Raw genomic sequence first — 25,469 nt, forward strand, 5'->3', positions numbered from 1 at the left:
TCCTACAGTAAAACATAGTATATGGTTTTCCCTCAAATATTTATTCTACACAGAACTTAAGCTGTTATGAATATTTGCATTGCCTTTCATAGGTGGGAAAATATGATCTATAATTATTATAGCATCTGCTTTTATAGTGACCTCTGCAACAGGAAATAGAGCATAAGTGACCCAATAAAGCTGGTGATAAAAAATATAAATAACAACTCGCTTTCTTGCTATTGTGTTGGCTTTTCTGCAGATCTGGATGGCTTGTGTCATAAAATAACTCACGGTCCCACTGCATAAAGACAATGGAGGAAATATGTCTGTTTATGTGCAAGCTGCTGGAGAAAAAAGCTGTTAAGATGGACCCAAAAATTAACTTTATAAAACTAATTCATCAGCTTATTTTGATAAGCAAATAGTACTCAAATATTGGTTTAGAAATATGATACAACTCTTCACACTATATATAAGTATTTATTTGACTTATAACAAAAAATATATATTACCATTATACCTCTAATTATAGATGTTGTACTTCAATAGTAAAAGTACTTCAAACTCAAATTATGTAACAGTATCTGATTTTACTTCAATATTACATATAAAAAGAACAGGAGGTCAATATCTCTTCAAAATTTTACAATATATTCTTGTTTTCCACAACAGTGGCTGGAAAGTCAGAACAATTTTTTTTCATTAGTCTACCAAACTATTTGGTAACTTTGAACAGATAGCTGGGCCAAGTCAGTTCCCAGATGTTGCCACAGAATTCCAGTAAATTTACCAGAATTTTCAGTGTTTTAATTGGGTTTCTTGTAAAAAGAACAAAATTATTTCACTTTCAATATCTAACGGAAAGTTGATTTAAGACCAAAAAGGTTTATTGTTTTTTAATTAATTTTTAAAAACAAATTATTAATTAAATAGATAGTTTTATATGTTATTATTGTTTAATTCTAATAGAAAATTTAATTGAATAAATAATTTAATAGATAAATATGTTATCTATTAAATAGATTAATTATTTGTAATAAAAAAATGTTCTCTGAATAACAAAATGAAGGAAAAATGACTATTATTCTGTGACTGTGTCTTGTAAATCTCTTCCCCTATTGTGACAATCTCAACTTTTCCTACATCTGCTATCAAACACCCTTCCCCATGCAGGAGACAACAGTGCTGTTGCTACACTGAACTTTTAAACATGATAATTAGCTATCTGCTATAGCATACACTGCTTAACCAAGGTTCTAACACCATCCTACAGGTGAACTGGTGGAAAAGATGAGGCTCTAATTTACCCCTAATCGTCTGGCTAATGCCCACACTTCCCCAGACTTGTGAGACCATACTCAGTCCCGTGCTCCTCCTTCAAATGTAATCAGCTGAAACTGACTGCTAGGTTCAAAGATTACTGGGGAAAATGGCACATATGCAATCGAACTGATAGACTGACAGCACAATTGCACAATCTTCAACTCTAGAGGTGTAGTTAAAATCAGCAAATTAAAAGCTGAAAAAGAAATATGCTTGTCATCTTTTGAACACACCATTTTCTTGACCAAATAAGGTCACCACAGTTACTCAAAATTATTCTCTTGCATTTATCAGGGCCCTTGCAATGACAAAAAAATTAAAATGGAAAAAGTCTCCTTTAAGGGGTACAACAAAACACTGGGCACCATGACTGTGAAATCTGTGTATGCCATGTATTCCAGTCTAGCAATATAGACCAAATAAACATCTAAGAGAAGTTGAAAGGAAAATCGATCTGGTGGTTTTCCAATGCCTTTTTCATATCATGACACCTTTTATTCCTCTTCATCATTCACTCCTTTTTTTCCTTTTTCTCTTTCTGTGACAAGAGAGCTCACTGCAAAACAACATTTGACCAATACCCATGTACTCCAAACAATGAACATTGATACTATCAGCCATCACAAAGATATGTAAAAACAGTATTTTTTGTAGCCTACCTCAAAGCAAGTGGATTTTTTTCTCCCTTCCTAACCATGGTGACAAATCCTCCTTTGTCATCAACATATGCAGAAAAGATTAGAAACTACTATAGATACACATCAAGTACATTTTAACCCTGATTTACCTCCCTGAAAACACTCACTGGCATTCTTCAAATAAATCATGTCAAAAGTGGTTTCTCTCCCTTTTCACAATTCTTTGAAAAAGGAAATCTCCATGTATTTATTATGTGGGCCACAATGTAATTGAAGGATTTTCTCCCTACTAATGAACATTTGGCGGTTACACCAATTATGTAGGTGGAAATTTAGAAATAGAAATCCAGTCTTGTAATTGGAGCAACCTTCCCTATAGTGTGTGCATCTGTTTCAGAACACATGTTGAATTTCTGTCCTCGATGAAGCCATCAAAAGATTTGTCATGGATTTTTCTAAATTAAGGATTTCATTCACAGGATGGACTCAACTGGTTAGTTTATATGTGTACAGTTCAGACTTCTACATCTCAGCTAACCACCAGAGTGCCTCACAGGCAACAAAGAGAAAAAAGGGTGTTTCAGGTCATGAGTTATCTAATCTTTTTTAGACCTCTTACGTCTTTCACACACTGGGAAAACCTGTTTGTCTTCACTGATTACAAGAAAAGCCTAAAATGAGTAGTTCAGGTAAAGATATCTCCACCTACTCAGGTAAATTTTACTCACAGGACTTAGTTCAGCTGCAGGTAAAGACAGCCAGTACCAGTAAGTTCATTGTGAACTACAAGTAGCATCTACATAAACATTCTTTGTACTTGTATTTCCTTTCTTCAGGTAAAATGGTCACAATTTTCCCCCTGCAACATCATTTTAACTGTCACTCCTAAGTAAACTTTGTCATTCAAACAAACTGGTAAAACAAAAAATAAATGGAATTCTAGTTCTCAGGGATGAAGAAGGATCCTTTCTGTCGGATGCAATGGCTATGTAAATGTCAGAATTATTCACTGTCTTACATGCATGCCTGCTATTCTGTTTCCTTAGCTGCCTGAATAGGATTCTTTTACATGTGGAACTCTGATAAACATTAACACAGGTTAAGTTAATGTTTACAGTTGTGGCATTGTTGGGTTTTTTTACACTGGGGAGTGGATAGGAATCAGTTTGTTAACAGGAAACTAGGTTGAGTTCATAATAAACACAGAACTAATGATTTTACTATTTATAGCTTAACTCTTTACCTCCTGCTATGTAAGGTTATACTGCTTTGTCCTTTTCTTCACAGTATTCCTTACATTTTGAAGATATTCCAAAACTTATTCTTTAATCCCCTCTCACTTTTCCTTTTGAAATCTCCAAGACCTACTGCAATCAAATCAACTTACAATTCTAGTCCAAAATATAGTGTCCATTCATTATATCTGTAAATTCTGATTTTCCATTATTACCTCCTATAACCAGTCGAAACACAGTCATGACTCAATTCAGTTGTTAATAGCATGAAATATGTTGAGCTAGCTTATAGACTGGTTGTAATATTTTCATGTAGAAAGCTGCATTTCAACAAGAACATACCATGCCTTGTTACACTTCTAAGCACATATTTGCTGTCATAAACTGGCTGATGCTTGCCTTCTGAAGTCCATTAAAAAGTTGAAAAATGGACCTAAGTCAAGCCTGTCCACTGCTTGCTTAGACAAATGTTATTGGCAATGTTCAGAGCAAGGATTTTAACAAATGGATATAAAAGGATATCAGTTCTAATTCTGTTCCTTTTTTGGTTCTCTAACTTCTCCTTCAACCCTACTGGCTTGAGTTGAAGCCCCATGCGAAAATTTTCATCTCTGTTGGAAAAGGCAACAATTAAGGGGTGGGATAGATATAAGATAAAAGAATTAAAATTTGTCAATTAAACTAGTGGAATTGTATTTTGTCTAATATTATGTAAATGTATTTCACACTTTTATCTGACCCAAAGAGAATATTAAACCAGAACACTGTGCTGTACAGTAGGTCATCATAGAATCATAGACTGGTTTGGGTTGGAAGCGACCTTAAAGGTCATCTAGTTCCAACACCCTTGCTATGGGCAGGGACACCTTCCACCAGACCAGGTTGCTCAGCACCCCATCCAGCCTGACCTGGAATGGTTCCAGGGATGGGGCATCTACCACCTCTCTGGGCAACCTGTGCCAGTGTTTCACCACCCTCATTGGGAAAAATTTCTTGCTTATATCTAGTCTGAATCTACCCTCTTTCAGTTTAAAACCATTGCCCCTTGTCCTATAGCTACAGACCCTGCTAAAAAGTCTTTCCCCATCTTTCTTCTAAGCCCCCTTTAAGGACTGGAAGTCTGCAGTAAGATCTCTCCAGAGCCTTCTCTTCTCCAGGCTGAACAACCCCAACTCTCTCAGCCTGTCCTCACAGGAGAGTCAGACTAAACAACCATAAAAATTCCCTTGGCCTTAAAGTCAGTTCACTCTGAAATAAATTTTTGGCCATTCCACTGGAAATACAATTCCTCCACCGTGACAGGTTTTCTTACATATTTTGCAGGCCTAGAGACTTGGAGAAAGACGACAAAATATGTCTTGAAACACATGCAGTAAATTACTTTTGTGACATAAAATAACAGCACCTCAGCACTGCAGACAACATGATATGTGAAATATCAAATCAAACTGATTGAATAGCTTGGATTATTTTAAAATTATGTTACATACTGGATGAGGAATGCTTAAAGAAAGTACAAAACTCAGCATTTATCTGAGTTTAAAAGCTTTTTTCCCCCACTAAAATAGTGTCTGAAGTCCAAGCAGTGCTAAAAAAAAATGTAAACAATTAATCTAATATTATGTATCAAGAAGGGTTAAATTAAATTATAGGAAGCCAGTTTTATTATATAATATTATGATTACAATGCTTGTATCATTATATATCTTACATAATTGTACTATTTACTCTAATTTTAATTCCACTAAACTCATGGATTTACTATCAAGCTGATTCACAAAACAATCCCTTACCAACCTGCCAATCAAGCTCTGTATGCAGACAGATTTTGGAAAACTCAGTAACTAATAAAAAAAATCACCAATTTCAGGACGTTCTTGACATTAATTCATCACTTTATTGGTTCACAAAAAAACACATACTGCTACCATGTGCAAAATTTCAAATAGCAAACTGGGTTTCATTAACTGGAAAACTCAGTGGCTGCTATGTAGCTACCGCTACTATGTACCTAGCTGCATAAATTCCTTTGGCATTGTACATATGACTAATAACAGTAAAATATTTCATCCCAAAGTTTCTTTCTCTTTTAGTTTGAGTGACTTTGTTTTGACAAGTGGAAACCCTGTAACTTTTCAAGGCGCTCTTCTCCACAGCTTTGCTATTTCCCACGTGAAACACACAACACTGATTCAGCATCTAAAGCACTACTATGAGTCTGGTTGCAATAGCTGCAGCTAAGATGGCTGTCTTATCTTAAATTAAGTATTGTGACTACAAGGCACAGCAGTGTGGTGGTCACTGTGGTCCAAAATCCCCTCTTTCTGCACCGCTTTCTTTATCTTGCTACTTAGGAGGGTCTCCATGTTGGTCAAAGTACTGGCTGGATACACAGCTCAAACACACCAATATAACTAGTTTAAATGTAACTATGAAACTAGCTATAAAGTAATTCCAAGTGTTTCTACATGAGTTATAGGAATGGCTACAGTATAGACAGTGTAATGTGAAAAGGCGATTTTTACCCTGTGTAATTTTTTTTGTTCAAATTCATCATCCAGTTCTTATCCCTCTCCACGAAGCAGGTGAAACACTTCAGGTGGAACAGCTGTCGTGGTTTAACTCCAGCTAGCAGCTGCGCACCACACAGCCACTCGTTTACTCCCCGCTGGTTGAACGGAGGATCGAATCAGAAGGGTGAAAGTGAGAAAACTCACAGGTTAAGATAAAGACAGCTTTAGCAGTCTTTAACAGCTAAAGCAAAAGCCACACACACAAGCAAAGCAAAACAAGGAATTCATTCACCACATCCCATGGGCAGGCAGGTGTTCAGCCATCTCCCAGGAAGCAGGGCTCCGTCACATGTAACGGTTACTTGGGAAGACAAACACCATCTCTTCGAACATCCTCTCCATTCCTTCTTCTTCCCCCCAGCTTTATATGCTGAGCATGATGATGTACGCTATGGAACATCCCTTTGGTCAGTTGGGGTCAGCTGTCCCAGCTGTGTCCCCTCCGAGCTTCTTGCACGCCCTCACTGGTGGGGTGGAGTGAGAAGCAGAAAAGACCTTGACTGTGTGTAAGCACCGCTCAGCAGTAATGAAAACATATCTATATTATCAACATTGTTTTCAGCACAAATCCAAAACACAGCCTTATACTAGCTACTGTGAAGAAAATTAACTCTATCCCAGCAAAAACCAGCACACCAGCCCATATCTCCATACTGCCACAGGCCTCACTTTCTTAAGTGGTATCTAGCAGTCTACTTAGATCTGTATACACTGGGATCAATGTCATTCAAGAAATTATAAACCTGGAAGCTGGGATTAATGTTTTTGGCTCCTTGTCAGACCAATAATCCAGGAGCCTTGGAACCGCATCTAATAAGGTACTATGAATCTACAAATTACAGATTTTGGAGCTTTGTGATGGCTGGCCCCAAATCAGCTTACAAAGTAGGATGCAAATACCAGGTGGACAAGATGGTGAGATACCAACCTTGGACCATTCCTGGAAAAAATATCTCATCTGCAGAATACTTCAAAATCTCCCAAGACCTATAAAAAATATTTTTCTTCTAGCTTTTACAATCAGCTTTATAGCAGTCATAATGACTTAACTGAGAATTGAGGCAATAGATTCCTCAAAAAATAAATTTTTTACATCTGTGAAAAATGTATTCTGCGCTGTCTGAGTAAAATACTTTCAGAAAAGGCCATGAGACTCTAAACAGGAGAGGAAATGGGAATGAGAACAAACATGGTCAAGGATATAACCATTCATGTAACTTTTAATAAGAGCGCTCAAAGAGCACTCATAAAAGCAAACAAATGCTGTTCTTCTAGCAGTCAAAACTAAATGATGCCCTGGTGACACAAGACCTTACACTAAAGCCTTGAAGGCTTCTATAAGAGTTGAAGATCCCAGGCAGATAAATGCATGTTAGGTGCACAAATATTTGGTAGTGGTGCCAGACTGAGTTAGTCAAGAAGCTGCAACCTATGAGTTCTGGACAAGGTTAAAAAGGCTACTTTGGCTGCAGAATTTAGGGGGAATGTTCTCCTGAATTGCTCCACAGGGAGTTATCTGGATTGCTGAGCTAGCTTTAAAGCCTCTGCAAAGGGTGCTGACCTGAACCAAGGTCTTGGCTCTGAGCCCAGCCCTATTGGAGAAACAAGATTTCCACAGATAGTAAACATAAATTAATCCAGGCATAACACTCATATCCACTGACTCACCAATAAGCACATTATTATTAATAAAATTAACTCTGCCTCTGGCAGATACTTTGGTTATTTTAACAACCCCATTGTGGTCACTCGATGTTTGGACTCTGCTAATAAACCATCTTTGATGAATGTGACACAATTTCTTTAAAGAGAAAGCACATTACTTAGTCTAGAGAAACATGTTGATTTGTTCATGCTTGTTACACTGGAGAATATCTTCAGGATGAAGAAAAATTGCTGCCTTAGACTTTACAAATGTGTACAAAATAACAACTTTTTTTACTTATACCTGTATACAAAACCCAGGTCACTCTGAAGCTGCCTCTATTAATGCTGTGTCATCTGAGTCAACACTACCCCACAGTAGAACACGGCACATCTGTCCATGGGATTCCTGGTTTATGACAGTGATAACCACCAGTTCTGAAAATTTCCACCTAAAAGATAACTTTCTCCTTCCCCCTTGAGTTTTGAGTTAGTTCTGGTCTCTAAAACCTGTTACAACTTCCTGAGAACTGGAGGAAAATCTGCATCTATCTTTATTCAGATTATACTTTTACAACAAACAAAAAACATTTAGACATCACATAAATGGCGTAACAATGGCATATGTACAGTATGGCTTCTATTAATTGCTAGCTCTGTTGCTGATAAGCAAAAAAGGAGAATAATACAGCATGACCAACTTTGCTGTGTTTCACAGAAGATGATTTTTCAGACTAAGAAAAGGGTACTGATCACAAATTCCTATTCTCGGAGCAGAACTTCCTCTTTCATTATGACTATATACTTTAAACAATTTCTAGGAAGTGCTAAAGTTATATTTGTTATATCCAAGGATCATTTTACAGAAATGGAACACAGTTTCTTAGTTTTTGTATCAGCAAGTATTGCCTCCATTTGATTAAATACTACAAGAAATTCCTCTCTTCTTAAACCCAAAGCTATGCTTGCCCCATGATCTAGATCCACTGATACTAGTAAATCCATTCCTGAATTAAATGGGGTACTTAAATCCAAAACTGTGATCTAAAAATTCTTCTTTCCCCTCTTCTCTGAATTTGGAGAGAACTACTCTGTTTGGGCGCTAACCTGTTTGAGTCTGTAAGGTTCTCCAGACATTTAGCATTTTGGTTTTGCATGGCTACAACTGTGCTTCCAAAGCAGTTTGGTGTCTGGATCAGACCTCCAGACCAGACATTCTTCCTCTCAATTTTCCTAAAGATCCAGATCCTCTAGACATACTGAGAGTATTCTTAGCACAAATTGATAGGATTGGTCTCCTCACAAAATGCAGTTGCCACCAATTCTTTTAAGACATGAGTGGAAGAAGTGACTGTGTCTGTCTTTTCTGTAATAGCTTAATGTTTACACCATGCATTGGATTCACTTCCCTTCCCAGTCTGGACAGATTCACAGCATCTTCCACACCACGGAAAACGTCCCAACTTTTGAGTCCTTTGACAAGATGGCTAAGTTGTTGTTGCGGTAATGAGAGTCCTGATCTCTGGTTCCTTCTCCTAGGACCATATGCACTCTATATGATGCTTGGGGAACTAACCTAAAATGACTGAGTGGATCCAGACCACCAGAACAACTCAGTCACATTTAGGGCCCTCCTCCTGGCTACCTGAGGGCTGTTTGGATATGGTGATGGAATAGACAGCATACTAAATGGTTTGTCCTGGTAGCGTTGTCTTTTGTCACCTTCTTTCATGAGGGCCTGGCAGTACCTCCTTCAACATGTGATCACACGCACACCTATCATAAAGGGCATTATATGCAAAAGCACATTGTCATGGAATGCCTGCATTGTACTCATCCAACAAGGCATATACCTGTGTACTCAGCCACGTGACAGACCAATGTAATGCTAACATAATGGTTACTTGAGGAGAGCACATCTCATGACATGAAGAGCTATGTAACTCAGCTTGCATGAGTAAAGGTAAAAGGTAAAAAAGGCTCACTGCAGTGGCTTCCAGAGTTACTGTTCTGCCACCCGTTGTTGGCTGGAAGAAACCTTAGCTCTCCAGTACACAGTGTTAGTTTCAACAGAACACTACAGCCATTTAGGCAAAAGCCTGCTGGTTTTGACATGACTCAGGGATATTGGAGATGTTTTTAAAAAGTATTTCAATGGGAAAACACCAACTTATAACTCTGATTTTGAAGCTGAGTGCTTTACTAATCTGCTAACAAAACTATGTATATTACATTCTCTGTTAGCTGTCCTCTGTTTCCACATAACTCACATTCAGAAGGTCCAGACTCCAGGCTGGAGGAGGCCAGAGATGCCTATCTGTCTGTGTCTTGCTCTGAAATAACAAGGCTTCAAAAGAGGTTGGAGTTCAGACCTACCCGTGTGTTTGATAACCACCTTACTTCTGGAAAGCCCCATATAGGATAATAAAACCCAACAGGGGCTTCTATATGAAGCCCAGGACTGTCGTCTTACCTGAGTGACCTAACCACTAAAATAAAACCATCAAAGTGTTCCAGACCACAGAACCAAATTATTCACATGGACAAGCAGGTGGAGCAGTGGGATTTAGTTTACAAGTCTCAGTAGGTAAAAATCCACGTAGCACCCCTGAAACAAAGAGTTACAGCGATCTATAGAAGCTGGAAACCCAGTTGGAGTTTACCAGCTAAAAAAGTAGCAATGTGTTGCTCCTTATAGAAGCATTGTTGCAAACTCATAATTTGTCTTAAAATCACGCAGTTAAAAAGCAAAAGCTGAAGTTTCTGCACTACAGGGATATTTCTCCTGTGCGTGTGCTGGTTTTTGGTGTTTGTTTTTTTTTAATGTATGCCATCAAACATACATTGTCATAATGACCATGCTTGTGTACCTGCAAAAAGCAAGATATTTTTGCTGATCATGAAGATTAAAGCAAAGCCTGGGCAGTGATCTATATTTAAACATTGCTTTTGCACTAACTGAACAAAATAATATAAATGGAAGAGGAAAGTATCCATGCATCAAGGAAAAAGCAGAGAGTTAATGTTTTATCAATGTAAACAGAAAGAAAAAAAGTAGAATAAGCTGAGAGTTTTCACCATGGTTACTGCAGTCACAGCTACCTTTTTTCTGTAGCCAGACAGTAATAAATAATTATATTATGCAGATCAGCTGTGAAGGCAATGAATGCAGTGCAATGCAATACAATGTAAAACTCTACATACTATGTAATAATCTTGAGAAATTATTGTCATCTATTAGTCTCCCTTCACAGCACACTAAGTTATACTTTTATACAATTTCATGATTGAAAACTATCTGAACAATAAATAATATCGGTTATGCAACAAACCATGAGCAGCACATTTTAAAAAAAGACACTTAATTGTTAAGAAGCTGTAATAAAAAGAAGTGTGGGTGGAGTGCAGAAAAGCCAAGGTAATAATAAGAATCAAGTAGTCCTCTGCCCCTAAATTCTGGCCTCATTTTAAATAATCTCATTTGTACAATGCAACGGAGCTAATGCACTTATGGCCCAACATTAGCTGGGATGTTATATGTACTTTTAGTCAAAAACCTTATACACATATTGCAATTTTTAGTTCAGCCCCTTTATTTTATACAATAAAATATTAATTTATTTCTTTCATCTCCATGCACATGAAGTTACCGGTTGCATTCCCCTCAGACTCAATGCCATAGCTCCAATGACTTCAGTGCTGCAGAAAAAGTGCTTCAGCACAAAAAACACTGAAATACTCAGGCCAGAGAGATCAGTACCTCATTCAAGTTGAATAGATAAACTAGTTTGTGTTTTTCTAGCCTTATTTGTAGTGTGTACTTTGAAGAAATATATACTCATATTCAAGTCTGGTAATACACTACAGAGCTCAAAGATATATTGTTGACCCAGTAAATATATAAGTAAATAAGTAAGCAGAAAATTAAAATCATGTTACAGGAGAAAGCTGTGAATAGGGATTTAAATTGTAAGAAGCTGACTCCAAGGAAATAGAAACAGTATAAGAAATTATGAAAAGAGTAGAGGTATAATCTGCAAGAATCTTAAATTCTATTCTAATATAAAAATCCTTCTACATGAGTATAAAAATCGTAAGGTGAAGAGACTGGTGAAGATTTATAACAGTAAATGATGCCATATAAACTAATCTCTCCCTGGTCTTCCTGTATTTTTGTGATACAGCTAGTTTTGATCTCTACATATTTAGGACAAATATTGAAAAAATGCATCTGGAGAAAACGTGGAAAGAAAAGCAGCATGACTGAGGATGTGAGATACTGTAAATCTGCTATGGAGGAAAATCAGACAATTTTATTTTGGTAAGAATACAGACTGTATATTAATTTGGTTCACAAATACTCTATGATAGTTGGTCTACGATCCAAAAAATACCAGTGAAGGAGACATAAAATATATTGTAGGGAACAAATTTAACACAGAACACAAAGGGCATATTCCATAACATTTCCTACCAACATTAATTAAACTAACACAAACTGCAAAACAAAATTTTTATGAAGATCCCATTGTACAGTAAAAAGGATTTTTGGCACATTTGTACCACTGGTTAATACAGATGGAGCAGAACAGTGGGCATTCTCCAAGAATATCAAGTATCAGCTAAAAGCTGAGCTGTAAAACATGAAAAGATTTATGCATAGAGTATTGCTGGAACCATACCAAATCCTGCAAGGTCTTAATTCTGGTACTTGAAGAAGGAGCCCTTGAATATCTCAGACATAATAAAAATAAGACTACAGCCCCACAAGTTCTGCCAAGTGAATGTAGCATGGTCCTAGAATCAGATAGGAAAAAATGGAAACTATGAAAATCAACAACAGAGTAATCAAAGTGAAAGGCATCTTGGAGACTGTGAATAAGCAAGTGTAAGAAAAAAATGTAAATGTAAATTATCACTAACCTACAATACAATGTAAACCATCAAAGATGATAATAAGAGATTCCAATGATAAATCTTCACTTAGAAGCTATAGGAACAAGCTCTGTAGTATTTTCCATGCAGTGCATAATGCAGTGTAATAACAGTGAACATTGCAGAAACATGTTACCTCTCTTACAATAACCGATGTTGTCATACTATTCCTTTAATGGAATTAAGTTAAGCATGCTTCTGGCTAATTGAAGTCAAAGTCTTGCATTACTCATTGCTTTCTTGTGCTATAGGGTAGAGATCTTTCTTACCCACAAATCAAAAGAAATTAAAATTGTTCATATCCTCTATCAGAGTGGAAGAACAATTTCCATGGAAAATGAGTTCTATGTACATTATAGTCACATTATTTAGAAGACTGGCTGCCTTTGAAACAATTTGAAAAACTTTGGTTCCTGTTCCTTCACCCGTCACCTTTGGGACAGAATGCATTTCCACTGTTTTTTGCAGGAATAACACCCAACTCAAGGGAGAGGAATTGGGTCTTCTTGGTGTTTTTAATTTTTGTTGTCTTTTCAAAATCTAATCTTTCAAAGTCTTTAAAGTAATCTTTAATCAACAATACTTCTAACAGATTTCATGGAACTACTAGTGTGCTTATTCTATAATACATATTCTAAAATACTTTGCTGAAACGGAATTGGGAGGCAGAGTTCAAAATGACAAATCATGTTTAATTTATAGCACTAGGAAAAAATCCTTCCTCAGCATTCTGTAACACATTAGACAGGCATAAAAGAATATGAAAAAACATTATATTCTTTAAACTAATTTGACCTTCTTGTTTTACCCATCGTTATAGGTAATGATTTTCTGTACTATTATAACCCACTGAAAGTACTAACATTTGTTATGCAGATATTGAAATTGCCTAATATCTTAACTACTTCTGGGCCTGAGCACACCTCATCTAGGGAGTCCTGCTTAATATACATATGTTCCTTACTACTAATGCATAAAACTTTAAATTCCAGGAAGAGCATTTAGCAATATGTTACAAACAGTTGCCTGAATGAATGTACCCAAAGCAACAAAGACTGCGAAAAGATGCAGCAGCTATTCTATGAGCAATAGGAGTTTGCTTTTTTCTGAATGAGTTTGTCATTCCAAAATAAATAATGGTCTGTAAGTCTGTAATGTATTTTACTTTTATGAATGTCTGCAAATTAATAAGAAATGCAGGCTCAGTCCAGAAGCTCATCTTTTCTAGTGTCTTCCTTTAGACATTGCCTGATGCAAGATGCATAGTATACTACCACAAAAAGAAATTAGTAAATAATAATATCAAGAATAATTTGGAAGAAATTAGGAATAGACCTACATCAGGAATGTTTCTTTTTATTCTTAAGAAGTCTTATCCTTCAACATAATGTACATTCCCCACATATGTACCAAATACCACATATACTTCAAACAGGTTTGAACTGATTATTTTAATCCATGTGAAAGTCCTTAATTTCCCTTAATTGTTTCTTCCTCTGGTGTAGTTAATTGTACCACAGAAATAAATCCTTAATTATGACTTGAAGGCAAGCTCAATTCCCTCATGTGCATTTAGTTGAAGTAGAGCAACAGAAAGGGAATACAAAGATTTGTTTTAGGAAAAAAATAAAACACCACAGAAATTTATTGCCACCTTTGAAACTGGCGTAAAAACAACTGTAGTAATACAACTCACCTGCAAAAATGAAATTACAGCTTTTTCCAAAATCTCAGTCTCCATTTAGTTTCCTTTAATTTTATGCATAAAATCTTTAACTGGAAAAATGTGTCTAGTCTTTTAAACTGGTACCAAGAGAGCTCAGAACCTCACTCAGAAAAAGTTGCACATGTGCTTAGTTTCATCAACTTTGAGTAGTCCCACCGTGGTAATTAAATATATTTTATAATGTGTAAAGGCAAGCATACGCATAAATTTTTACTGAATGAGGACCTTTGCTCTTAAACCCAGCTTTGAAATTGTGCACTATTTTCTAAAATTGCCAGAGATCTACAAGTAAAGGTGTACCCAAAATGTTCTCATAAAATTAGAGACAGAAGCTGGAAAATGTATTTAATCATCACTGTAATAATAGCAATGATTAACAGCTGTGGTTTATTAGCCTCAGCAGAACTTACAAAAATTCCACAAACGTCCACTTATTCACCAACTTCTTTGCTCCAATCAAAGAAAAAAATGGGGGATTTTTCTAGTAGCACCAAGGTCTCCAAATCCTTATAGGGTACTTTCATTCCTTTTTCTTTTTTGAGGGGCCATGGGTTCTCTTGTCTTATGAATAATAAAATTATTTTTTCACTGGGTCCAGTGCAGAAACTCATACACTGGTGGAGGGATGTAGCTCCACCTGAGCACCACTCCAGTGAACAGAAAACGTCCTGCCAGCTGCTCTTTTTACTGAGAGTTTAATGAACCCTGAAAAATCCCTACCCACAGGCCTGAATCTGGCTTATTATTACCTTTGCAATTTATTCAGTGATTTATTAATGAAGTCATTCAGGGGGAAGGGAAAGTGGGGGAAGGGGTGCCATGCAAACGTTCGGTAGATGAGGGCGAAGGCAGTTTGGCGTTTCCTCCACGCAGCAAAGCACAAGGAGACGCAAAGACTGGAGAAAATCGTCCACTGCCTGAAGAGTGACTGCATCCCCAGAGCCGCTGAGAATGGGGAGGGGGTGGCTGCCGTCCTCCTGCGGGCAAGAGACCTGAAGTGCGTTTTTAAGGAGTGATGTCAGAGAAATTAAACTTGACCAGCCAAACACACCCCCTACTCAACGATGTGTTTCTCCTGCTGAGAAGAGTTAGAGAGGTGGCCGTGGAGCACGCCCAGCTCTCTCCTGCCCTACTGGGAGGGGGGCTGCCTGGCGGGAAGACACTTCTTAATTAATTATGAGCAGGCAGATGTCCCTTTAAGGTCTGCTGTGCCCTCCGAGGGCTGCAGCCGGAGGCTTGGGCGGGGGCGATTTGGCTTTATTTGTACATCTTAGCGCTGGGCTAGCTCTACGGGGAGTTGCCAAAGCTCGGAGGTCTTTGGGGGGGTGGGAGGGAGGAAAGTTGTGTGCGGGGGGAGGAAGCTAAGTTCTCCTTGATGCGAAGAAACAACGTAAAGACCGAATAACAAACAGGAAATGCCTGACGGGGCTGCAAGGCGGGCGGGCGGCGCAGCGCGCTGAGCTCCACTCGCAGCGCAGCGCAGCCGGGCGCGCCGGCGGCAGCACCGCTCCCGCCGCGCCTGCCCTCGGCCCGGGCCCCCGGCCTCGCAGGAGCCCAGGCATGGCTGCCTCCTGCTGGATGCTGACAGGTGAGGAAAGCCCCCTTTCCGTCTTGCTTGGACGACCCAGGTTCCCGAAAGCGGTTCTGCTCCCTGCGGGGTAGGGGGGTGGGTGAAGCTGCCGGGGGCTGGCGCCCGAGGGGCCGCGTCCCCCCTCCCCGAGCGCTGCCCCGGGGACGCCCTGCCCGCGGCTGCCCGCCGGCTGGAGCCCGTGAGGGGCTCTCTCGGCTGGCTTCTCTCTGGGAACTTTAATCCCAAAGCCAACCTCGGAACCCGGGAGGGGTTGGGAGGAGGCTGCTAGATGAGGATGTATGGGTGAGGAGAAATACTGTAATTGAACCTGGCTTGGGAAAAGAGGCGCACGTGGCAGCGCGGGGTGGGGGGGTTTGGTTGGTTTTGTGTTTTGTTTTTTTTTAGATCAGGGTAGCTTTTCTGTTTCCCTCCGCTTGGCTTTCAGATGTTCTGAGTGGGAAAAGGGGAAGTGAGGAAGCAGTTAACTGCACCCTACTAACTTCAGACAGATGAGTCCATTCGGAGATGGAATATGTAATATTTCCTTTTAGGGTTTCATTTTGTTGTTAGGGACTTGCTTTTTTAGTAAAACAAATAGAGCAAGTTACAATTCCCCTAGCTAGTCAATCTGAGTAACATTTTGGATCTGAAATCGGGGGAATCCAAGAAGCGGGAAGGAGGCTGAGGCAATGCTGGGATTCATGTGCTTGCAAACTTGGCCACTGAGCTCCCCAGCAGCTCTTGGGCTGACAGCTAGCACGCAGTGAACCTGAGGCTGTGCAGAGGAAGCAATCAATTTCATAAGAATCGTCAAAATGCAGGCGGCAGCAAGTGGGGAAAAGGCAAGACTAGGTTTTTTCCCTCTTCACTCCCTGCTTATTGCGCAAGAAAGAACAGATACAACAAAATGTGAAAATCTTAATGTAGTACTTTGCTGTTCCATATTAGCCTGTGTTCGTAGCTGTCTTTTCTTACACGACTATATTCTTCAAAATATGCTTTTGTGTTCCTTCCCAGAATGAGGCTTTGTAAAGTGGCAACAATTTAGTGTGCCACAACTTCCCTTCAGAATTGCAAAGTTCCCACTGGTCCTGCTGACAGATAATTCACCAGTAATCACAAAAAGGTTTATTGTAGGTCTCATCCAGATCCATCAGGGGCTTACTACTTTTTGTTGCTGGGTTTTTGTGTTTGGTGTTTTGTTTTTTTTTTAAATTTGGTGTGAAAGAGAATACACTTGAAAATAAGAGGAGGTATTACAGATACCAGGGATGGGATTCAAATTCTCTCAGATAAAAAGAGAAGTAGTTCTACATAAACAAGTCAAAAGGTCATAAAAATAAGGACAAGGAGTTTTAGAATTACAGTAGAATAAAAAATAAATGTAAATTAATTATATGTTCCTCTTTCTTAAAAAGAAAAAAAAGGGGGGGGGGCAAATAATCAGGCATGCACTAGCAGCCCAAAACAATCTAGAATAAAGAAGGTGCACAGAGGTGCATGTTTGTGTATTTATACAGATTTTTTTTTAAATTCAACTTGGTATTGGTGAGGCCTCTGAGAATCTTGAGTACAGCAAATCTGACAGATGCAGACAAACACGCAGAAGTGCACAGAGAAGTGACAATCCTGGTAAGGGCGGAGGAAAATGATCTATGAAGAAAGACTGAATGAAGAAGGCTTGTTTTTTCTAGGAGAGAAGAGGGCAAATTGTTGAGCATTTCAAATGTATATTTTTACTGAAGTATTATTAATGAGACTATTCTTCCAAATGTCAATGTTTTCTTTGTTTTGTGAGACTCAATCCTGAATTTCTGTATTGCATATGTTGGTTTAAAAAGAGATTGCTGAATAGTTGGTTCTCCATGTCCAACAAAGGACAAAAGAAAATCAATATAACTTGCTGTGCAAAAAACTTAGGGAATATTCAGAAGAACTTTCTTACTCTTCAGGTAAGAAATTGCTAGAACAGGCTACCAAAAAAACCCCACGCCTGCATAATCTCCTTCACTGAAATTTGTGATAAAGTTGGATAAACACCTGTGAGGGATAGTTGAGGTTTACTTCACCTCGCCTCAGTGTAAGTGGTTTGACTAGGGATCTATCTGCTGAATGGTAATGACATGGGGGAGAGAGGGTTTCCTATGACCATGACCTCTCCTTGTCTAAAATCTGTACACAACCTATCTTCATAAAGCAGCTGATCAAGTCTTGAAGATGTAGGGCAGTGTGTCTCAAATGTCTTCAAAATTGTAATCTTACAAAAACAGCATGGCTCCAAAATCTCTATGAATATATGCTATCACAGTTTTTATCTTGTCTTGTAATGTGCTTAAGGAGGTCTGAAAATGGATGCCAAATTGCTGCAATTTAGAATCTAAAAAATCATTTTTTTAAAGTGAAAAATGGCAAGAACTGTCAGGTTCTACATGTAGTCTTAATCTTTCTACCAAGACTGAGACCGACCATGTAATTTTGAACTTTTATGTTAAAAACTGTATGTAGAGTTAGAAGTATCCACTTGTTTTGGTTCTGCTGGGTTCAAATTAATCTCTTTCCCTGACTTTAGAAAATTAGTATGAACTAACAAACTCAGTTATATGGTTCTTAAATTTTTGGAAATATTTTTCTTCTACTGCTCGTTCTTTGATATATTCAAACAAATAACAATACCTAGTAGTTGCTTTTTACCAGAGTAGGCAAAGCATCATCACTACTAAGTGTTTTCCTTTACAAGTTGACAACGGTCTTGCTAATTGTGGATACATCACTGAAGTTTACAGTTGCCACTAAATACTTGTGGATCAAGTATTTGATCTTATAACTGTATAAAATCTCTAGATTTTTTTGTTTGTTTGTTTGAGAAAGGACTTCACAACAGTCAACTTAGTATGTCGAGTGGCAACTTTGTTTCAAGGTGGTTGTTCTTTGTTTTGGGTTGGGTTTTTTGGGGGTGGTTTTTTTTTTTAATGTCACCTGCTTGCATGAAGTGAATGTTTATTTTCTACTGGATGGTACTGGATTCCAACATGCAACCTCTATCTAAAATACATGACATCTCTAGAGATGTGAGGCTGCTTGTAAAAAAAAAAAAATTAGACAGGAACCAACAAGCAGAGAGAAGTTTGTAAATACACAGCAACAAAAGAATAAAAAATAAAAAAAAATTAACGTGAAAGGTAAATATGCACTACAGCTAATTTTTCTTGAAAGAATAGCATGAGGTCAACCCCTGTAATTTTAGAATTACAAAGACTGTAAAGAAAAAAAAATGCATCATAAATTCACGATGTAGCATTTACATGGGTAAGTGAAAGGAACACCTAAAGAAAAGCTGAATGTATACTCTCTGCCTAAGCCACAAAACATTAATACAAAAATATGAGTATGTACAAGCCCAAATTAAACAAACGGTTTATATGTGTGCTTATGTTATATTCCCTTGGGTGGTCCAGCTTCCTTCTGTAAAACTATTCATGCTAACAGAGTTAAGCATGTGTACTCACAGGAAGAGAGCTGAGGTCTCATAAATAAATCCCATTATGTAATATCTGATAAAGTTGTTTTTACATCAGTATCAAGCTTAGAAACAAGCAATGCACATTACTGGGCCAGATCCAAGTTCAGTGTCCTGTCTGCTGACTATCTAGCACTAGCTAGTGCTAGATACTTGGGAGAAATTTGTATATACACCATTAAGGGAGATACAGGACGATTCTTGTTCACAGTAGCCTTGTATCTCATTAAATGCTTGACTCCAAGGCCTTTCCAAGTCAGCAAATTCCATAAACCACAGTGGTTTGGTTTTTTGGTTGTTATTTTTTATTTAAAAGAAAAAAAAAAAAAGAAATAACTAAAAGAAACCAGAAACTTCCTTTCAACAATTCTTAATTTGCGACTTTCTCACCTCTAAGAGGATGTCCTCTTGCTTTTTGGTTATCAGACTGACTGTGTAGACATTCCAAACTTACTGAATCTGTTCCAATTGCCCTGATACAGTTATCATGGCACATTAATTTGTCTACTTTCTCTTTTTTTTTGTTCTTTTGAATAAATTCTATTCTTCTTATTTTCTTTCTAAATTTGCAACATTTGTTCTGAAATGGAGTTTTCAGTGCTGTACACCATTTCAAAATAAGCTGCAGTACTTGCATAGCGACATTATCTTTTTTAGTATTTCTGGCTTCTTAAATTTGCCTAGGCTGCAGACTGAGCTGTCTAGTTATTGTTCAGGTCCCTTTTCTGTGCAAATATCATTGAACTAATCTGTGTGTTAATTAAAAGGGTTTTGCAAGGCATAGACTTTGCATTTGTCAACATCAAACTTAATTTGAAATGTACTTAATCTGCCTCTGAAGCTTCTCAGAACTGTCTCATTCTGACTGAGTAACCGGTAGACTCAGGAAGCAGGTCAAGTTTCAATACAGGCTGAAGTGTAATTTTCCAAGTTTAACCAAAAACTTTTAAGCTGAAGTTCAGTTGAAGAGCGATGTCAAAGTAACAGTTCAGGCTCCGATGCTGCTTGGGTCTGGTTTTCATTTCACTCGGAGCTGGCAGCCTGTCTCTGAGGCACCAGCAGCTGTTACATAGTTTGCCTCCCCTGACTCTGAGGTACCAGGACATTCACTTACCACACCCCGGAAAACCGCTACTTAGCCATATCTTTCTCGATCTGTAAGCATAGGCTTACACAGCTCCTTAGTTTTGGGAGTTTATTTTCCTCTTCTCAAACGTGAGGGACTGTGTGAGAAGCCTTTACAAGGTTGAACCACCGCTGTAAAGAGAGGGGAGACACCTGCGCGGGCCGCAGCCCCAACCCCTCCCGCCTCACTCACGGAGATGCTGTAGCGGGGAACGCACCAATTTACAGTCCTCTCCTGCCTCACACCACACAGGGGTATCGCGGCTCCCGCTTGTTCCGCCACAGAACGTTTCCCGCCGGAGATCTCCGACACTGCGTGGCCCTGGCTTGCGGAGGCGGCAGGTTTGGCGCACCGCACCCCAGGCCGCGCACCGCCTCCGCGTAGCTCGCCTGCGCATGCGCCAGGTCTTGCCTGGCGCCCGCGCGCAGGCGCCGGACCTTGAGTCAGGGGCGGTGGGGACGGAAGCCACCGTGCGCATGCGTGTTGGGCGAAGAGGTGAGGTGCACGTCCAGCCGGCGCCTTTTAGCACGGACTGTGCGCATGCGCCTTGGGGTGGCTCGGCGCTACGCATGCGCGCCGAGCAGGCGAGGAGCCGGTTGTGTATGCTCAGAAGAGCCGCCTCGCCCCGCGTGCAGGTTCAGCCCAGGCTTCGCCGCGGGCCCGGGGCAGGCCGGTGTTCGGAAAAGGCCTTTCATCGCAGCCTGGGGTAGGCCGTCCGTCTGTCCGCCGGCCGAGAGCGCGCAGGTCCCGCCGCCTGCCGTCAGGCCAGCTGTCCGCTGCCGCCGCGGCCCAAGGGAAGCCGGAGTGGCGCGGCGGCGCGAGGAGCCGCCAGGATGAAGCTGGTGAGGAAGGACCTGGAGAAGGATAATGCGGGGCAGGTGACGCTGATCCCCGAGGAGCCCGAAGACATGTGGCACACCTATAACCTGCTGCAGGTGGGTGACAGCCTGCGGGCCTCCACCATCCGGAAGGTGCAGACCGAGTCAGCCACGGGCAGCGTGGGCAGCAACCGCATCCGCACCACCCTCACCCTCTGCGTGGAGGCCATCGACTTTGACTCGCAGGCCTGCCAGCTGCGGGTCAAGGGCACTAACATCCAAGAGAATGAGTATGTCAAGATGGGGGCCTACCACACCATCGAGCTGGAGCCCAACCGGCAGTTCACGCTGGCGAAGAAGCAGTGGGACAGCGTGGTGCTGGAGCGCATCGAGCAGGCCTGCGACCCGGCCTGGAGTGCCGATGTGGCAGCCGTGGTCATGCAGGAAGGGTTGGCTCATGTCTGCCTGGTCACTCCAAGCATGACGCTTACCCGTGCCAAGGTGGAGGTGAACATCCCCCGCAAGAGGAAAGGAAACTGTAGTCAGCATGACCGGGCCCTGGAAAGGTTTTACGAACAGGTGGTGCAAGCCATCCAGCGGCATATCAACTTTGAGGTGGTGAAGTGTGTGCTGGTGGCTAGCCCAGGCTTTGTACGGGAGCAGTTTTGTGACTACATGTTCCAGCAGGCAGTCAAGACCGACAATAAACTTCTTCTAGAGAACAGGTCCAAGTTCCTACAGGTAAGGAGCTAAACAGTCTCCAGGGTGGGTTAAAAGAGGTTTAAGAGCTTAACAGAAGATAATTACAGGTGTGATGGGAAACAATTCACTTATGTTCTCTAATAAGTTTCTATCTCAGCATCATAAGGAAATTATTTTTAAGCTTCCTAAACTATAAGGTAGTTTTGCAGGATACAGGGATGGTTCTTTCCTAGGATACCTTAATGTGGAGTAGAGAAAGTATTAAATATTTAAAACTCCCTATAAGGACAATCTAATCTTCAATTAAGAGTGAAGTACAAGTTGGAAAATAGTTTAACTGTAGTGTTAATTTGTCATACTGAATAGCATGCATGTTTAATAACAACATTCTAAAGCTTTTTAAATAAGAAAAAAAAGTACCTGGATGTGATAGAAGTTAGTTAATTGTTGTGTTAGTTTTGTACTACATAGGTAAAGATTATGCAGACCATAGCATTTTTTCCAGTTCCTTAGTCATGTCATTGATTGAGTAGGTGGGGTGTTTTGCCTTTCACTGAAATAGGCAAACTCAGAGCCTAAAATAAGTTTTCTTTTTCATAAGGATACTTGTATCATTTTTTAACTGGACTGGGCCTGTAATCTAATGCTTGCAAAAGGCAGGGGGTGAGAGGTGGGCAGGCCAGCTTTCCTGTACTTCTTAAAATACAGTTTAAAGGATTTGGTCTAGGCTTGGGGTTGCAGGAGAGATCCTTTAAGAAAAGAATTATGTAGGTTTCAAGAAAGAGATAACTTCCTTGAATAATTATCAAGATAAATATGTTTAGTGGAAAATGTTTGTGATTGGCCAATCAAGAAAATGGTCCTTTTTATTTAAAAAAAACCCAACAAAACACACAACAAACCTTTGACTTTTTTTACTCTAGGTCCACTCTTCTTCGGGACATAAATATGCATTGAAGGAAGCCCTCTGCGACCCAGCTGTAACTAGCCGTCTCTCTGACACTAAGGCAGCTGGTGAGGTCAAAGCCTTAGATGACTTCTATAAAATGCTGCAACATGAGCCTGACCGGGCTTTTTATGGTCTAAAACATGTGGAGAAGGCCAACGAAGCCATGGCCATTGATACCTTGCTGATCAGTGATGAGCTTTTCCGCCACCAGGATGTGGCTACACGTGCTCGATATGTTAAATTGGTAGATAGCGTACGGGAGAACATGGGCATAGTACGCATTTTCTCCAGCCTTCATGTGTCTGGAGAGCAGCTTGGCCAGCTGACAGGAGTGGCAGCCATCCTGCGCTTTCCTGTTGCTGAGCTCTCTGACCAGGAAGATGAATCTAGCTCTGAAGAGGATTGATAACAGTGACTTCATTACACAGTTTCTCTTCCAAGTCATGTTGAAATGACATTAAAGGCCATCCATTCCTAAATGCTGTGTGCAGATTGCCATGACATGTAATTTAAGTTTTTGATAGTATTTCTTGCAGTATATAGTTCTGCTCAGCACACTAGGGGATATCTGTTTTACGGTACTGATTATTGGTATACTGTTCATTGGAGCTGACTGTGTTAGCAAGTTACATGCTGGACCTCCAGCAATACAAGAAACTAATTTGACTCCCCAAAGTTGTACATTCTCCATGTTAAGGCAGAGTGGCAGCTTAGCATTTTGGAATGTGTATGAAAAAGATGATAAACTAAGAGGGACAAAACTATGCCAGACTGTCTATTTCAGACCATGCTGCAAAACAAATGTAAACTTCTTCATGCAAGACCTATCAAAACTGCTTGATCTTCTTAGGAACTCACCATTCCTCCTCAGATGTGGCAAATGAGTAGGATCAACATCATCTGTTAGGTGGTTTTTTTGGTATTATGAGTCAAACCACCTTAATATTTCTGTGAAACACTTAAAGCAATCTTTCAGAAACCAGACCCTTTAAACTAACCATTTCCTCCCTAATATGATAGTTAGATGCAAGATAAATTGTGAAGCTCAGTGCACCCATTTTGGTTATCTGAATGCTGTTATCTGAGGGTTATGTCGTGAAAGCTAACAAGGTATGCCCTATCTTGTCATTGACTGTGTTCTGATGAATTGGCATTATTTAGCACCCAGTTCTGAGAAGGTATATGAAAAGACTTACAAAATCAGGACCATAGTTTCCATGAGGTATCTTCTGATAACAAGTAGTTTAAGTTCATAATCTGGTATTTGTCTGTGTGTGTACCTCTTAAAAAATATGTAAACTGTGATATAGAAGTAAGGATTACAAACTTGTAAATTGAACTTCAACTTAAGTTAATGACAACCATAAAAATCAAAATTGCTTTTCCAGTTATGTGATCTGCTCAAAGTATTGAGAAGCACTATAATTTTTATTTCTTCACTGGAAAGTAAATCTTAGGCTGAGGAAGCAGAAACTGCTTTCAGTTTCTGACATATCTGCAAGGAGATTGTTCAATTTAAACCAGTGTTTGATGTAATACATCAATAATAATTACAATGAGTGTGAATAAGCGTTGCTTTCTCAAATGGGCAGGAGGGGAACAGGAGAGAGTTGCCAAAAATAAATTTCGTTTAAGCAAACCATGGAAGACTTCTGAAATACAGAAGGGGACATAACAGTGGAAGATTAAAAACACCAAAACTTTTAGTCTGGGTATAGAATGCTTTTAGAAAAGGCATTTTTAGTGGTACTCCCTATGTTGATGTGTGCCAGCTCTGTGAATTTGGTGTTCTCTATTGCTAGCTGAAACATCAGTCTAAACTCCTTGATAGAGAAGTACCTTTGGGTTAAAAGCCATGCTCCCTTTTCCCATAATCCACACAGTCTAAGGAGTGTATGAATAGAACTTACATTAGAGCTGTACTTCATTAACACTTTGATTCTTCACTCACTGAAGACAAGCTCATTAAAACAGTTGTTCAGAGTCACCTTGCACAGATAAGCTATGTTATTTGGACTTTACCTTTTTGTCTTGAATAGTGTTGAGTGCCAAAAATGATAAAATGCTCAGGTGGGCTTCCTTCAGCAGTTGGGACTGGTTAAATTAAAATTTCTTTCTTTTTCTCTTAAAAATATGACTAAGCTGATTATACATTTTGCCAGCTAGAAACCATCCTGATCACTGCTATATATGGAGTTAAATGTAAAGAACATACAAAGCAGATACAAGAATCTGACCTTCAATAAATGTTACTTACATGCAGCAAATTACAGATTTAAGCAGGCTCATGATGTCTAAGCAAAGTTAATTTAAGATTAACTGGTATGTTATTAGTTCCCTTCTTATAAGTAATGCTGATTTGTTGCAAATGTACATAAATGATACTTACATTCAAAATTGTAATACACCAGGAAATTTTTAGTTTAATTCTCAGCAAACTGAGAGACAAATCAAACTGGTCCTTGGTTGTGGAATGGTTTGCTATTTTATTAGACCAAACTGATTCCAGTTATTCCATTTTAAATGAGAAATTATGAAGAGTTTTTGCTGTGTACTGTAAGATTACAACGCTAATTCTGCAAGTCTATATTTTGTGCTTGTGATGATGTATCACCAAGGAAAAGAAGCAGCCATTTTGGTTCTTATTTGTTTTTACTGAGATATAACAGCAAACATCTGGTAAGAAAGTATGTTCACAGTGATTCTTTGAGTTATTTACACTTAGAATTCT

The 25,469-nt window shown here is 39.4% G+C and overlaps 2 protein-coding genes across 2 annotated transcripts in view; both read left to right on the top strand.

The window, feature by feature from the left end:
- Nucleotides 1-15,523: 15,523 nt before the first annotated feature.
- ITGA1 (integrin subunit alpha 1) overlaps nt 15,524-25,469 on the top strand; it is a gene marked incomplete at its 3' end in the record, with an annotated part of 70,746 nt that continues 60,800 nt past the window's right edge. Inside the window, exon 1 of the mRNA XM_082013459.1 lies at nt 15,524-15,644. Coding sequence (XP_081869585.1) covers nt 15,617-15,644 — 28 coding nt within the window. The 5' untranslated portion in view covers nt 15,524-15,616. The remainder of the gene's footprint in view (nt 15,645-25,469) is intronic.
- On the top strand, nt 21,103-23,144 carry PELO (pelota mRNA surveillance and ribosome rescue factor; the record flags this gene model as incomplete). Its single annotated transcript, XM_082013243.1, has 2 exons — nt 21,103-21,828; nt 22,713-23,144. 2 exons carry the CDS (start codon nt 21,103-21,105, stop codon nt 23,142-23,144), a joined length of 1,158 nt encoding a protein of 385 aa, XP_081869369.1.

Source organism: Phaethon aethereus, assembly GCF_964289735.1.
Source record: "Phaethon aethereus genome assembly, chromosome: Z".
Lineage (NCBI taxonomy): Eukaryota > Metazoa > Chordata > Aves > Phaethontiformes > Phaethontidae > Phaethon > Phaethon aethereus.